This window comes from Cibotium barometz, chromosome 10, assembly GCF_041138505.1.
Source record: "Cibotium barometz isolate CiBa-2024 chromosome 10, ASM4113850v1, whole genome shotgun sequence".
NCBI lineage: Eukaryota > Viridiplantae > Streptophyta > Polypodiopsida > Cyatheales > Cibotiaceae > Cibotium > Cibotium barometz.
In genome coordinates, this window is record NC_141055.1 from 44,645,624 (window position 1) to 44,662,720 (window position 17,097).

Consider the following 17,097-nt stretch of genomic DNA (forward strand, 5'->3'; position numbering starts at 1 on the left):
TGGTTTCTCCCTGGATGCTCTCCATGCTCCAGCTGATGTAATTTTTGTTCTATTCTAATTCAATTCACCGCGCTTATGGAAAAAAAAAAGTATTATAATGGAAGGACCACATCTCCACCATGCTTGGATGAATCAGTTTGTCCATTTATGGAAGTGACAATGAAGTGATTTTTTGTGTAGAGATGTGCACCCCACCCCCTGCCCGCGTGGGCCACACACACACACACACACACACACACACACAAGGGATTAATACAGCATTGTGCTTGAGCATAAATGCGCACGCGCACACACACGCACACACGCACACACAAGGGATTAATACAACATTGTGCTTGAGAAGAAATGCACGCACGTGCGGGCACACACACACACACAAAAAGGGATTAATACAACATTGTGCTTGAGCAGAAATGCACGCGCGCGTGTGCACACACACCAAGGGATTAATACAACATTGTGCTTCAGCAGAAATGCGCGCGCGCGCGCGTGTGCACACACACCAAGGGATTAATACAACATTGTGCTTCAGCAGTAATTGTAGGGGCCCCCTTATTAAAATCATCATAAACTTCTCATAACATCAACACAATGCGCGTACTTGATTAAAAAATCAATCGAACTGTTTTTTAGTACCACCTGTGTGCCAAAGTGAGGATCTCATTTCTTCTTTGGTGGGAGGGGCATCTCAACAGCTCCAGATGTTTATAAGCCTCTAATGGGGAAAAAATTGGACTCTAAAAATCAAGCGGGCCAGAAGGCTTTAAAATTCACCGACTGACATGCGCGTTCCTCCTCCTTGTAATTAAATTGCTTTTGGAAAATCATAGATTTTTCCCAACCTCAGATCATCATCCTTGTCCATTCACTAGAAACATTCAGTCCAAATCCAGGAATTCCATCCGTTTCCTCATGGAACCTTTCAGTTCAGTTGCCTCTTTCTCTGCCTTTTGTGCCTGCAAATGGCAATAAGCTTTGTATTGGACAACATATATGATATTGAGATTTGGTATTAGAAATAGGAACTCCTAACAAACCATACAATGGTACCACGGAAATCTGGCACACAACTGACATGGTGCAAGACTTAAACATGGATTAACGCTACGCACACGACAAATTAACGCTAATCCTACTAATCTTGAAAACACAAAGAAGACAAAAGAAGTAACCCTATATTGCAAAACATGCTATACTTACAATGATGATCTTGGATCTTGACTTAGAACTTGGTTATGTATCAGACAACATATATGATAGTATGAGAAATAAGTACTACTAAGAAACCATATAATGATACCACGGCATCTGTCACATGACGCGGTGGAAGACTTAAACATAGATTAATGCTAAGGACATGACAAATTAATGCCCTAATCTACTGTATATTGCAAAACATGCTATATTTACAATGATGATCTTGGATCTTGACTTAGATCTTGCTTATGTACTCGACAACATATATGATATTGAGAAATGGTATGAGAAACAAGAACTCTTAACAAACCATACAATGATACCACGAAATCTGTCACACGAGTGATGCGGTGAAAGACTTAAACATAGATTAATGCTAAGAACATGACAAATTAATGCTAATCCTACTAATCTTGAAAACACACAAGAAAAATACGTAACCCTAAACTAAAACATGCTATATTTACAAAGATAATCTTGGATCTTGATGTAGACCTTGCTTATGCATACTTATCTGTTGATGCATACAAAAGTTACCAGCTGTCCTACAATTGTGCATATTCTAACGCACACGAGGGCTGCTTAGTCTTGCTGCTTCACAACTTCTGTGATAATCCATATGGTCTTAGTTCTTGCTGCCCTTGATCTTGGGAACCTCTATATCTAAATGCATACAAATGACCTTTTGACCTCCCTTTATACAGAGATTGTAACATGCAACCAGTATGATCAGGTAACACACAGAAAGACCTTTACATCTTCATGTTAGTGAGCATGATAAACTTTAATCTTTATTCACAGGAGAAAGAGCTGAAAAAAGAGAAAATGTAGAGGCGACACCAGATTGGGTCAATCTACCCACTTAAGGGCCCCCTCCCGCAAGCAAAAGTATTTTCTTTATTGCTTTGGAGAACCACCTTTACAATGTAGACAGCAAATGCTTATTTTATGACATCGCTTCCACACGTGGTGCGCTTACTCTTGCTGCTGGCCAACTGCTGCAAATACTGGCCGACTGGCTGTCCAAACCCCTGTAGGGCTGCCAACTGTGTGAAAGACACCTTGTATGCCCCTATTTGGTGTGGCCCATGGTGGCCCACAAGCAAGGCTCATAGGCTGGCCCAAGGGCTGGCCTAGAGCTTTTAATCCCTACTCCTACAATATGCTTGCTATGCTAGGATAACCTATATATGCCTTGACTATTCTCCAAGTGGGTTAAGTGACAAACTTTGACCCCTAAAGCTTGGAAAGACCTGCGTAGCTCATGCCTAACATGATGTCTCTAGACAGGGGCTCACAATGCGGTCATGGCATACAAATCCTAAAAAAGGTACTACTTCTGTTGAAATACGGCACTGCGGTACTACTGCTGAAATACAGCACTGCAGCAGATGAGCCAATGTGTCACATTGCACCTCATCGCATGGGTGCATGTGACATTCCCCCCTCAGCTTGGCGGTAGTTGCACGACCTCCAAGTAGTCCGCCCATATCTGTGGGTACTCTTGGAGGAATTACTCGTCGAGCCAAATGCCTTCATGAGTGCCTTGGTCTTTGAACTTGATGTAGAACTGTCTAATTCCTCAACCGGAACCATGCTTCCACTTGTGGAGGAGAATCTCCTCAGGCTCGATGATTTCTACTTCGTCCACCACTTTAGGCTGTTGCTCATCCGGAACCGCTTGTAAGGATGGTCCAACATAAGGTTTCAACCATGAGATGTGGAAGACATCATGTATAGTCCACTTGTCTGGTAGCTTCAACTTCATGGACACATTACTGAGCTTCTTTACAATAGGTAACGGACCAAAAGCTTCAAAAAGAGAACTTGGAACAACCCTTGCCCACTTGCTTTAACCGTTCCATGATTCAGAGAGATACCCAATCTCCTTCTTTGTTGTTGACGTCTCATCTAAACTTGTTGGCTTGCCTGGTGTATGCTTCTTGTGCTTTGGCTAGGCGCTCCTTCACGGACTCAATAATCTCTAAAAATGTTTATGTGGTCTTGTTGGTCCCCAATGATGGCGACACCATCCTCATAAGAAGAGACGAGAAAAAAGGACCAAATCTTGCCTCATATGGAGTCCTGCCAATACTAGATGAATAAGTGTCGTTTAGGATAGCTTGTACCAAAGAAAGATACAATTCCCATTTCGATTGCTTGTCATGGAAATAAGATTTGAAAACATCAAATGCCATCTGATTGTATATTTCTATTTGACCATCTGTTTGTGGATGAAATCAGATGGCATTTGAAAACATCAAATGCCATCTGATTGTATATTTCTATTTGACCATCTGTTTGTGGATGAAATTTACTAGACAACTGCAACTTAGTCCCTAAGTTACTAAATAATGCCCTCCAAAAATGGGAAGTAAACATGGATCTCTGTCTGAAGTAATTATCCATGTGGTAAACCACAAATGAGATACCAAAGTCGAATAAACAAGCGAGTAATATCTTCTGTTGTGCCCGACCTCCTTCGAGTGTAGAATCTTCACTTTTTGGCAAATCCGGCATGCCTGGACATACTCCTAGACGTTCCTTATCACTCCATTGGCCACTACGCATGGTCTACAATCATTTAAGTGCGTGGTGATCAATCTTCACTGTGAACACCCTCCCATAAAGGAAAGGTTTCCAATGCTTGAGTGTTGTGATCACCCCTAATAGCTTCTTGCCATACACTGAATAGTCCTTCTCGGCATCATTTAGCTTGCAGTTGTAATAAGCCACCGCTCTGCCTTCTCGCTGTAAAACAACACCGATGGCAAGATTGCTAGCGTCAGTAATAACCTCGAATCAGTCGTCCCACGATGCTAGCTTGAGAACTAGTGCTCCTGAGGCCACTTTTTGCAATGCATGAAAGGCCTCAAGAGCCTTGTGTCCGTAATGGACACCTTTACGACCTTGGGAACATCTGTAAGAGGTGCTCCAAGCACGGAAAATCTGTCCATACGGATGTTGTAGGCCTACCCCACAAATGATCTAATCTTTTGAGCAGTCTTTGGGTGCATCCCAATCCAATATCGTCCATATCTTTTCTAATCATGTATCCCAGATAATGTACCTCTAATAGGCCAAATGCGCTCTTCTCCTCGTTGATGTAGAGCTCATTGTCCTGCAAAAGTTGCAATACCTTTTCCACATCATGCTCATGCTACTCTACAAAAGCAAAAAAGACCAGTATAGACATCATTTCATTGAATGCCACGAGTGCATTGGTGAGACCGAACGACATCACAAAGAACTCATAGTAGCCACGTTCGGTTCGGAAAGCCATCTTTAAGATGTCGATTGTAAAAATATGAACCTGGTGATAGCCACTCTTGAGGTCTATTTTAGCATCGTTAAGGCGCTCCAGAATGTACTCAATCCTGGGCATTGGGAACTTATTTTTTATGGTGAGCTTATTCAGTGTCCTGTAGTCCACAGAAACATGCAGTCTTTTCAACGAACAGAGAGGATGATGAGTGGATGAATCTAGCCCAAAGTAACTGAGATAAGTGGTGCTCCAATTCTCCCTCCAATGCCTTAGATAGGTGATAGGCAAACTTACTGGGTGGCTCTGCCCTGGGAACCAATTCAATGCAATGATCCTCGGGATGAATGGGTGGAACCGTGAAGAAGACCTGCCACGACTAAATTGTATGTCAATAAGGTACAGTCCATCTTCGTAGCCAACTGTGGAGAGATGGCATCCTCAAAGCTGCCCATGTCGAAAAGGACAATGAAATGTTATCCCTTCATAGGCACGGATTAGAGCTTTTGTCCGTCCTTCAGCCTCGCCCTCCTCCTTATCATCAAATACCACTGGAGATACTAGATTCAAAGAGGGCAATAGGAGCATTCACAACTAAGGGTGGAGGGCTACGTTGAGATATCGAGCTCAACTAATGCTGCAGACATTGATGACCCGCCCTTCCGCACTTACGCTGCTAGCATGGTTGGTGAGATAATGGGTGATATGCCGCCAGTCGTTTACAGGTTGTGTGACAGCCACTTTGGTGTACTAGAGTTATGGCATAGTTATAGCGCTAGCTCGTGTAGTCAGATTCACACGATGGACTGACCTAAACGGAGTTTTCAGCCTCCAAAAATCCTCATGAAGAGAAAACACGAATTTTCTCTTAATAAGTAAGTGAATTGGGGTCCAATCAGGTGAGGGGACATGGGGAGATGCCCATTTATGTGAGTAAAAAGGGAGGATCAGGTCCTGGACATTGAGTCTTGTCCGCCTCGGGACTTCAGTGAGTGTAAACTTGGAAGCGGTCATAATTTATAAGTGACTTTTGGGCGCCCAAACTTTAATGAAGTGGGAACGCACTCACTTATAAATATTGGCCAAGTCCTAAGGGCTATTTGAGCCTAGATTGGGTAATACTTACCACCTGTTCACATGCCACACAACCATGTCAGCAGACAGTTTCACACGCACGGTTCACGGGCGGGTGTCCCCTAGCCCGGAACTACACATAGGTCATGCATGCATGAAAACAGCATGTAATTTCATTTGCAGGCAAGCACATAAAGATGCTATGCAATGCAGCATTGGCATGAGCAATTTCCGTTCATGAAACCATATAAGACCAGGAGTTTCCAGGCAAGTATATGCGATACCAGACCCAGTGGAAAGCCAATCCTCCAGGCGTTTCCGGGCATGTACACAAAGGCACAAGTCCCAGTGGAAAGCCAAGTCCTCCAGATATTCCGGGCATGATAACGTCAAGTCCCAGCGGAATATCATATCCAACTATACAGCATGACACGTGTCAATCACATGCATAGGTACATTCCATAAGCCATGGACACCAATCCAATATGTACATAGTGTGAAAGTAAGAGTGAACCATTCGGGTGGCCAAATGGTGACATTTCCCCCCCCCCCCCACTTTTAAACAGTTGTCCGCAACTGAAATGCATCCAAATATGTCTGAAGCACATGCGGACAATCTTTGAAGAACTCTTCATCTACCCATTTAGCATCAATGGGAAGATAGTTCTTAAACTTCACAAGGTAACGCCTTACAACTTTGCCTGCAGCAGCAAGCTTGCGTTCCTTGCGATACACAATCTGCTCTGGTTGCAAGATCTCCTTAAGCTCATCCACTTCTGGTGGATCCTCAATGACCATTTCACTGGGCTCCGGCCCTACATACTTGCGAAGGAGACTCACATGAAAAGCATCGTGTATGTGCCAATGAGTAGGTAATGTCAATCTGAAAGCCACTTCATTGATCTTCTCGATCACTCGAAAAGGCCCATAGTACCTGGTTGCAAGCTTAGGATATGCACCCTCTTTGCCAGGCCTCTTTGCAAGTCTTACTTTCTCAAATTTCAGCAATACCCAATCATTCTCTTTAACATCCAATTGCCTTCTATGCTTGTCGGCAGCCTTTTTATGCTTGTCTTGTGACCTTGCAATGGCTGTCCGCACCTGAGCAAAAGCAATATCCAAGTCTCTTACATACTCATGAGCTGCAAATATCTTATCCTTTATGCGAAGGATGGGTGGCAAAACCACCTTACCATAAACAATCTCAAATGGGGCCTTTCCCGTAGATGCATGCACTGTGTTGTTGTATGCAAATTCCACAAGCGGTAAGTACTTCTCCCAAGAAGACTTCTGATCTGCTACATAACATTTCAAGAGATCCAACACGGCTGAATTTGCAGCCTCACTTTGCCCATCCGTTTGAGGGTGATAAGCTGATGAGAAGTCCAATTTGGTGCCCATATTATCAAATAAGGCCCGCCAAAAGAGACTTGTAGTCATGGGATCTCTATCCCTCACAATGGACTTCGGCATTCCATGATGTTTGAACACTTGTGCAGGATATATTTTAACTATATGCTCAGCTTTGATGGTCTTTTTGACCGGCAAGAAATGAGCTTGCTTGCTAAACCTGTCCACAATTGTCCAAATTGCATCATTACCCTGTTGGGTACGTAGCAAGTCCATAATGAAATCCATTGTAATACTTTCCCATGGCTGCGTGGGAATAGGCAATGGCTGAAGCAAACCTGGTGCCTTTTGCCTATCAAATTTGACCTTTTGACAGGTGATACATGCACGTACATGTGCCTCTATGTCCTTCCGTATACCTGGCCAAAAGAAATACCGCTCAATCATGTGCGTAGTAGGCATTATGCCTCTATGACCAGCATATGGAGGAGCATGGCACTCATCCAAAACCTTTTGCCTCATGTCAGACACCACACATAGGCAATTATCTTTCATGAGATAACCCTCTTTGATCACATATGAGGCATGTGCATGACCAGCCATCAAATCAGTCCAAATAGTGGCAAAATCAGCATCCGTATAATACAAATTACGCATGGTAGACAAGTCCCCATGAGAGGCAACCGAGATAGCTGCTACATACGGCTTTCGTGACAATGCATCGGCCACTACATTCTTCTTTCCCGGGGTGTGCAAGATCTGAAAATGAAACATAGAGAAGAAATTGGCCATCCTCATATACTTAGTTTGAGTAAGAAAATACCTCAAACTCTGGTGATCTATTTTCACAGTGAAATCAGTCCCAAGAAGGTAATGTTTCCATATAGTAAGTGCATGAATTACAACCAAGAGCTCTTTCTCATAAATGCCAAGAGATAGCTCTGCATCATGCAATCTATGACTCTCATAAGCCACGGCATGTCCCTCTTGATTAAGGACAACCCCTATGCAATTTCCAGATGCATCACATTCCACACAAAAAGGCTTTTGCAAATCCGGAACGATCAACACTGGACCATGAGTAGTTGCATCTTTCAATTTGAGGAATGCATCTCTCTCTACATTAGTCCATTTGAACACGGCCTTCTTCTTTGTCAAATCATGCAAAGGAGAAGCAATCCATGCAAAGTGCCGAATGAACTTGCGGTAGTAAGAGCATAATCCAAGAAAACTACGGATCTCATGCACCGAACTCAATTTGAGCCAATTCCGAATTGCATCAATCTTTGCAGGATCCATCCGCACTCCATCTTTGGACACAATATACCCAAGATAATGTATCTCTGAAAGAAGAACTCACTTTTCTTTGCATTTATGAAGTGTTTATGCTTATGGAGCTCTTCAAAAACAATAGCCAAATGAGCTTTATGCTCTTCTTCGGTCTTCGAGAAGACTAGGATGTCATCAAAGAAGACACCTGTAAATTTCCTGCACCCACGGAATATGCGATCCATCATTCTATTGAATGTAGCCGGGGCATTTGTAAGACCAAAAGGCATAACAAGATACTCATAAAGCCCAAATGATGTCCTGAAAGCAATTTTGTGTACATCCTGAGGCACTACACGCACTTGATGATATCCACTCTTGAGATCAATTCGGCTAAAGCATGCCAATCCATTCAACTTGTCAAGGATATCGTCTATGCGTGGAATCGAAAACCGATTCTTGATGGTAAGCTTATTCAAAGCTCTATAATCCACACACATACGAAAGAATCCATCCTTCTTTTGAACTAAGAGGACGGGTGAACAATATGGGGAAGAGCTTGGCTGAACCAAACCCTTCTCAAGAAGCTCATTTACTTGCTTCATGATCTCCTCTTTTTGGGATGCACTTACACGATAGGCTGGCCTATTAGGTGGTGAGCTACCCGGCACAAGATCAATGCGATGATTTTCCGGTCGTACAGGTGGTAACTCATTTGGTAACTCATCAGCAAAACAATCATTGTGCTCTTGCAAAAATTGCAGCCTATCATTACAAAGAGTGTTTACATGTACATCATTTTTCTCAACAGGATCTCGTACAAAAATCAAGTACACAAAAATACTCTTTTTCATTACTTTCTTAATTTGTACATGAGATACAAGGGGAATGGTATCACCCTCTTCACCAGCATCAATTACATGTTCTCGGCCTTTATGCATGAAGGTGATCCTGTTAGTCTTGTAAGCCTTGCACGGATCAATACGTGTATGCCAAGGCTTTCCAAGCAATACATCACAGCCATTCAAAGGTGCCACAAGAAAATCCTCATGATCCACATAGCCTTGAATGTGTATGCGCAACTTGCCAAAAATAGGCATGACCTGCACTTCTCTACCAACAAAGGCAGCCCCTGCTTCAATTTGAGGACCCATGTCCTCCACTTCAATACCCAAAGCAGCTGCCATCTGAGTGGATATGAAATTCTCCATTGCACAATCATCAAACATAAACAAAGCGGGCTGATTCTTGAGTTGTCCCCAAGCTTTGCATACAACCCTATCTTTGCTATCATGTGAAGTGTTACCCTACACATCCGGAACCATATGCACATTAGGCTTCGGTACATTAGCATTTTCAGCTTTGTTCTTCTTATTTGGGCATGCTCTTGCCATGTGCTCAGTGCTGCCACAAGTAAAGCATTTGCCTTCACGCATATATTGCTCCTTCTTCTCAACACTAAGACCAAAGTTTGCCGGCTTATAAGGGCGCTTTTTAGCAAACTTATTTTCAGCTTTTGGACCTGATTTGGCTTGGTTTTGGTCCCTTTTAGGTGGCTGTCCATCATTTTGCAGATTTTGGACAGCCCTCTCTTTGCCTTGAAATGAGGGTTTGGCCTTATTGGATCGACTCAATTTGAGTTCCAATTGCTCGGTGGCGGTGGCGGCTGCGATTAATTGGTGTAAGGTATGACCAGGATACATTTGTAATCCCGCTTTGTACACCGGTTGCAATCCCGATTGAAACCTTCTCTTCCTTTCCGCCTCGGTGACATGCGTAAATGGAGACACCTCCAAGAGCACTTTCCAAAACTTTTGTACATATGCATTTACCGATTCCCCCTCATTTTGCTTTACCCAATCCCACTTCATTGTTATCTCATTCAATGCATTGGGAGGCAAGAATTGAGCATAGAACCTCTCCTTGAACTCTTCCCATGATCTAACAGGATTCGGTGAGAGCTTCTCCGCCGTGAGCCACCAATGGGCAGCAGTGCCTTTCATGAACATGCTTACATGCCGGATCATGGATTTCTGAGTGAAATCCTCATCATTGAAAGCAATATCAAACTGGGCAATAAAAGCAAGTGCCTTTGATGCATCATATTCTCCATGATATGTGTCAAACTTCACAGATTTGTCTCCGGCTTTGAAGTCACGAGACTTTGATGCATGTGTGTGCATCTCAACATGTTTTCCCCCATGTTTGTCCATTGGGACAGCCCCTGTGATGACTGGCATCATTTTTGGACCAAAAGGTGATGCATAAGCCATAGATGCATGTGCCCTGTAAGCATGAGGCATGGCTCGCCCCTCAACATGCATTGATACATTTTCAGCCATAGCTTCTTCCTCACGAGCATACTCAAAGGCATGAGTGGCATGAGAGATACGCAGAATACCTACACCAACAGAAAATTGCAGCCCATGTTGCATGTGTTGTGCATGTACATTTTCAGCCGGCAATGGCATTTGACATACATTTTGACCACTGCCATAAACATTGTATCCTTCACGGGCTACATGAGGTATTCCTGCATGGCGTGAAGTCACTGATTGTTCCTCTCCCATAGCATGGAGATTTATCCTCTTAGACATAAGTTCTTGTTCGGGCACCAGTGGGGATTCCAAGACATGTGGGATGGTTGCCTTTTCTGCATGGGCATCCTCGGTACCAGCCAAGTATGCACGTGCTACATCCCTCGGTTGCATGTGCAACTCTTGAGCAATCATTGCCATTGCATGATCCATATAAGATTCAGCTTTCTTGGCCTTCAAACGATCATGTACCAATGAATCCTCGCGGCGATAGAGATTCAATTCTTCTTGTTGTGCATGGAGAAGAGCCTGCATACGAGTAAGTTCAGCCCTCAAGACTATGGACTCTTCTTCTTGCATCTTCTCAACGTCTCTTCTCCAAGAAAGCATCAAAGGAGTCAAAGGAGACCAAAAATACTGAACCACGAGAGAAGGGGCAATCCAAGAAGAGAAAATTTCAGCCCTTACCTTAAAGGACGGATGAAGAAAGGAAAGAGCTTATAGCTGGCAACAAATGTTTCTCTTGTGGAGAAGCGGGGCATCGGTGCTATAGGTGTCCAAAGAGAGCACCTAAAAACGCAGATGATTCATAGGAAGAGCCTAAAGCAAAGAAACAAAAACCGGACTAGTACCTGACTTGATAGCATTGAAGCAAGGGGATGCATCTTCAGAGATATGCAGAGCATGGGTAAGACTTCGAGATCAAGAGGTTTTGATCTTTTTCGATCCTGGGGCTCGTGCAAACTTTATCACCCCCGAGCTTGCAGCAAAGTTGGGCATCAAACCACAAGAGATGGGTGTGTTACATGAGGCTACTTTGGCTTGTCTTGGACATTCGGTTGAGGTTACACCGATCATTGGGAAACTGCGTCTCGGTGTGCAGACTTACACGGAGAGAGATGGGTTTTGATCTTTTTCGATCCTGGGGCTCGTGCAAACTTTATCACCCCCGAGCTTGCAGCAAAGTTGGGCATCAAACCACAGGAGATGGGTGTGTTACATGAGGCTGCTTTGGCTTGTCCTGGACATTCGGTTGAGGTTACACCGATCATTGGGAAACTGCATCTTGGTGTCCAGACTTACACGGACAGAGAGGATAATTTCTTCATAATGCCTTTGGAGGGTTGTGATGTTTTGTTGGGTATGCCTTGGTGCCATAAGGTTAAAGCTTTAGTAGATACTTTCAACAGGAAATCTCTCTCACGAATAAGAATAAGGAACACACTCTTGATGTAAAGCTTAAAGGGGAATCTATTCCTGTTGTATCGGCCTCGGCCATTTCTCATTTAATAAAGAAACATCTTTCTGTTTACTTACTATTTGTTAAAGAGAGTCAGGATACCACAGATTCTAATCTGTCTGAGTTAGATAAGGAAAGATTGGATTTTCTCGAAAGTTTTCAAGATTGTTTTTCAGAGGCTTTGCCAGGGGAATCGCCGCCTGATAGGCCTGAGGATCATGGGATTGATTTGATTCCTGGAAGTTCACCACCGAATAAGCCACCCTAAGGGGTGAGTGCAGCCCAACAAGAAGAGATTATGAGCCAAGTGTGTGATCTGTTGGACAAAGGGTTGATTCAGCCGAGCTCTTCGCCCTATTGTTCACTAGTGCTTTTGGTACAAAAGAAAGATGGTTCTTGGCGGATGTGCATTGACTACAGGGCACCGAATAAATTTACCATCAAGAACACATTCCCTATACCTCGAATCGATGATATTTTGGATCGGTTACAGGGAGCAGCTTACTTTAGTCGCATTGATCTGAAGAGTGGATATCATCAAATTCGCATCAGGCCAGAAGATGTGCACAAGACAGCTTTCAGGATAACTTTTGGACTCTATGAGTTTTGGTCATGCCTTTTGGTCTTACGAATGCTCCAGCAACTTTTAACAGGATGATGGATCGGATTTTTCGACCCCACCGTGCTTTTGTGGGCGCTTTCTTTGATGATATGATTGTGTTTTCTCACTCAGAGAAGGAGCATCAGGAACATTTGACCAAAGTCTTTGAGGAACTCAGAAAGCATAGGTTGGTTGTCAATGGAAAGAAGAGTGAATTCTTCATGCAGGAGATTCACTTTCTTGGGTACATAGTGTCTAAGGATGGCATCAGGATGGATCCAGCAAAAATTGAAGCGATAAAGAATTGGCCGGATTTACAGACTATTCATGATGTGAGAAGTTTCTTGGGACTTTATTCATATTACAGGAGGTTTATCCGATTCTTTGCAGAAATTGCTTCACCTTTACATCACCTGACCAAGAAGGATGTAAAATTCCGATGGACAGTAAAGGAAGTGGAAGTTTTCAACAAGGTTAAGGAAAAGCTAACCACTGGTCCAGTTTTGGTTTTATCGGATCTTCATAAACCTTTTGTGGTACAGTGTGATGCATGCAGGAATAGCATTGGAGCTGTTCTTATGCAGGATGGACATGTTATTGCTTATGAGAGTAGAACTCTGTCACCAGTAGAAAGGAATCTACAAGTATATGAGAAGGAGCTTCTTACGATTATTCATGCTCTTTCTACTTGGAAGTATTACCTTCTTGGGGCTGATTTCCTTGTCCAGAGTGATCATCAGACTCTTCGCTATTTCCTTACCCAAACGAAGCTTTCAGAGAAGCATATGAGATGGGCAAACTTTTTGTCCATGTTTCACTTTTAGATTGTTCATGTGGATGGCAAAAAGAATGTGGTAGCGGATGCCTTGTCTAGGAAACCACATGTGGCAAAAAGAATGTGGTAGCGGATGCCTTGTCTAGGAAACCACATGTGGCCGCCGTCTCCATTATCTTTCATCATGAACTTGATGATATGCGAGAATAGTATGCTCATGACTCAAATTTTGAGTGGATTTTTGATCGTTTGACCGAAGGAGAGCGAGTTGATCAATATTCTCTCAAGGAAGGATTTTTGATGATGCATGACAAATTGTGTGTCACATCTCAATTGAGGCAGAAGGTTTTGACAGAATGCCATGCTCCACCTTATGCAGGCCATCGTGATATTGAGGCTATAGTGAAGGCTTTGGAGGCATTCTTTTATTGGCCTACGATGTGCAAGGATGCTGATGCTTTTGTTTGTGATTGTATCATTTGTCAGAAGGTGAATTATGACTGTCAAAAGACACATGGGTTACTTCATCCTTTGCCTATTCCAGATAGACCGTGGGAGAGTATTGCTATGGATTTTATTTTTGATCTTCCTAGGACAAAGAGTGGGAATGATGGCATCTAGACTATCATAGATCGTTTCAACAAGCAGGCTCATTTCATTCCAATCCGGAAGAAGAATGCAGAGCAAATGGTGAGGATATTTTTTATGAATATCTTCAAATTTTCATCCAGAAACAGATAGGCAATCGGAAATTGCCAACTCAGTTGTATTGGATCTTCTAAAGTGTTATGTTTCGGATCATAAGAACAGTGGGAAAAGTATCTTCCTTTGGTGGAGTTTGCTTACAACAACACCATTCACACTTCGACAGGTAAGGCACCTTTTGAGACTGTGGACGGCGGGAAGAAAGTACCTTTGATCTTGCATACAAAAGATAAGATCTTCAAGGCAGATCGTTTTGTGGAGAATATGGATGAGGCTTACAAAAAAGTCACGGTGGCTCTTCAAAGGACTCAAGAGAAACAGAGGAAAGCAGCAAACCTTCACCGTCGATCATTGGTTTTTGATTTGGGTGATTGGGTGCATTTGAGATTTGAGAAGGCTAGACTCAGAAAAATGAAGGGTAAACAGAGCTTATATCCTAAATTGAGTATGCGGTACTATGGGCATTTTCAGGTGATTGAAAAGATGAGTGATGTTTCCTATTGTCTTCAATTACCGGATCATTGGAAGATTCATAATGCATTCCATGTGAGTCTTCTTAGACCTTTCAAAGGTGCGGTGCCTACGGATCAGGTTGATGAGCCGCAACCAGAGGTAGAAGAACTTGATGAGATTCTTCAACCGGAACAAATTTTGGCACATAAAGAAAGAAAAGTCAAGAGGAAAAGTTTCATGTCGATATTTGGTGAAGTTTGTGAACTATTCACCTATGGATTCGAAGTGGATGGAGGAGGGTGACTTGGCAGATTCACCGAGGACACTACAACTTTACCTTGAGGCTTTTGGTTTGGAGCCTACCTTAGAAAGTGCTTCAACAGGTTCAGCTATGGATTCTAGAGTACTACCTATTACTCAAGAGGAGGGTGACTCCGCTCCTTTGTCACAGAGTTCACTTGGATGAGATCTGGAAGTCGCTTGGTGTTCTTATTAGCACACCCGAGATACTGAACTGACAGTATATCTGCCTATGGGATTTCTATGATATATGTGTACTAGTCACATGATTTGATTCATGGATATACGAATATCTTGAGAGAATGGGGACGTCTATTCTAGACTTTCGTTTGATATGCATCAGTGTTTATTCTTGTTCATGATGTACTGCTGATTGTGGGTCCTGTGGGATGGCCATGAGCAGAGCAGGTAAAGCATCCAGGGGGACATGATTATTCACGAAGTGGATGCTCTCGATTTATGTATTCCGATGTTCTGTTTCAGTTGGCAGGACATAGCTTTCTCATTGCTCTCTTAGGTTCTGTTTCAATTGGCAGATCCTTTGAATGAACAATTGAGGACGATTGCTTTGATTTAAGAGGGGGGTATGTTATAGCACTGAGTATTTTACCTCTTTTTCTTAAGCATTGCAATCATGTTTTAAGCATGTTTAACATTCACTAATCATGTTTTGATCTGTATATGCATATGTAAGTTTGTACACATGTGTGAGGATATAGATACATGTTTAGTGTGTGTGAGTACATGTTTGTTCATGCCCATTTGTATGTACATGTGCATGTTTTTAGTCTTTCTCTTACCTTGTTGCAGGAAGCAGCAGCTGAGGCACCTTGTGGGACAGCCCAGTCAGCAGTTGACACGTGGCCCAGTCAGCAGCAACTGACACATGGCACTGCCACATGACACATGTACAGGTGCAGCTGATTTTGCACACGTGGCACATGCAGCTGACACGTGGCGCTGTCGTGTGGTTGATGCAGGCACTGTCGTATGGTTGGTTGGGCGATGGCACATGTACAGGTGGTTGGCTACAAGCAGGCGCCAGGTGCTGCAGTGCAGCCAAGCGTGTGCAGCAGCGTGTGCAGCAGCGAAGCTGTGCAACAAGCGCAAGGCAGGCAGCAGAAGCGATGGCGGCTGGCTGCCATGCAGGCGGACATGCGCATACAGCGTGGGCAGCAGCGAAGCGTGGGGCGCCGGGCAGCAAAACGCGTAGGGAAAAAGCGCATGAGAAAAGCTCCGGGCAACTCAAACGCAGCGTGGAAATCTTTTTTTTTTTTTTTAGCGATTCACCATGTTTATTTTCTTTTAATTAAAAAAAAGAGCTATTCGATAGTTTTTTTGAAAAAGCCTTTGTAATAGATTTTTCCAAGGGAAAAAAGCATAGCTTTCTCCTCCAAACTTGTATAAATAAGGGGCCAAGGCCCTTGTATCCCACAACACATCTTGGGTGAAAGCTAGGAGGAGATCTCCTCCCCGTGGATCAAGGAGGAATCTTCTCCGGAAATTGTACAAGGGCTACGCTGACCTTGAGTTATAGATAAATACCTGCGGGGGTGCCACGCTTTGGGGCCAATTATTATTCTAGTTCGTAAAGCGATTAAAGTGTGATTAAGTGTGTTCACCGCCCGTCAAGTTGCTGAAGGCCGGTTTCAGCAACCCACAGGTCAGTCCATACTCATTCAACAATAAAGAAAATATACCTTTGTTGTGGGGGCCCTTCATTTGGTGTACCCTCTCTGTCTCCCTTTCATTCTCCTCTCATATGTGCAAATCTGAAATTTGAATGCTGAATTCTTTTCCAACCAAGTAAACGATTCTATCTCCAAGCTTCCGCATGTAACATTGGCCTTATCTGGCACAGTCATCACCTTTTTTTCTAACTAGGCTCAAGATCTCCCATAGTTATTGTTTTTCACCGCCCATAGGTATTTTTTTAAATCTGCCCATAGGCAATGCCGCCGAGCAAGCACCTTGTGGGGTTTTGAACGCATGACCTCCTGGTCCTAGACAAACACCTTTACCACTTAAGCTATCACCTCATTGGCAGCACCGTCACCACCTTGTGGTATGCTTCAAACTGATTGATTCATCCAGTTACAGCTGACGTATAAAAGCTCCACAGCTAAGAAGCCATGGTAGATGAATAGAAATGCAAAGTGGGCTGTCCATATAGATGAGAGAAATGTATTGGAAGGTGAAAATATGGTTTAAGTGTGGTGCAAAAGACCACATATTTTTCAAGAAAAAGAAATCGAAAGCAAGGCGAAAGGAAATGCAGTTGCAGACATTAAGTGGAATCAACCCTCGAGCCTTGTCTTGTGTAGAAGGCAATTA

The 17,097-nt window shown here is 43.3% G+C and overlaps 1 protein-coding gene across 2 annotated transcripts in view; it reads right to left on the reverse strand.

Annotated features, from left to right (window-relative positions):
* Positions 1-487: 487 nt before the first annotated feature.
* Positions 488-17,097, reverse strand: part of LOC147634956 (sm-like protein LSM1A) — a 29,608-nt gene continuing 12,998 nt past the window's right edge. For both annotated transcript variants that reach the window (XM_086803435.1, XM_086803434.1), the window contains exon 5: positions 488-956. In XM_086803435.1, coding sequence (XP_086659561.1) covers positions 879-956 — 78 coding nt within the window. In that variant the 3' untranslated portion in view covers positions 488-878. The remainder of the gene's footprint in view (positions 957-17,097) is intronic.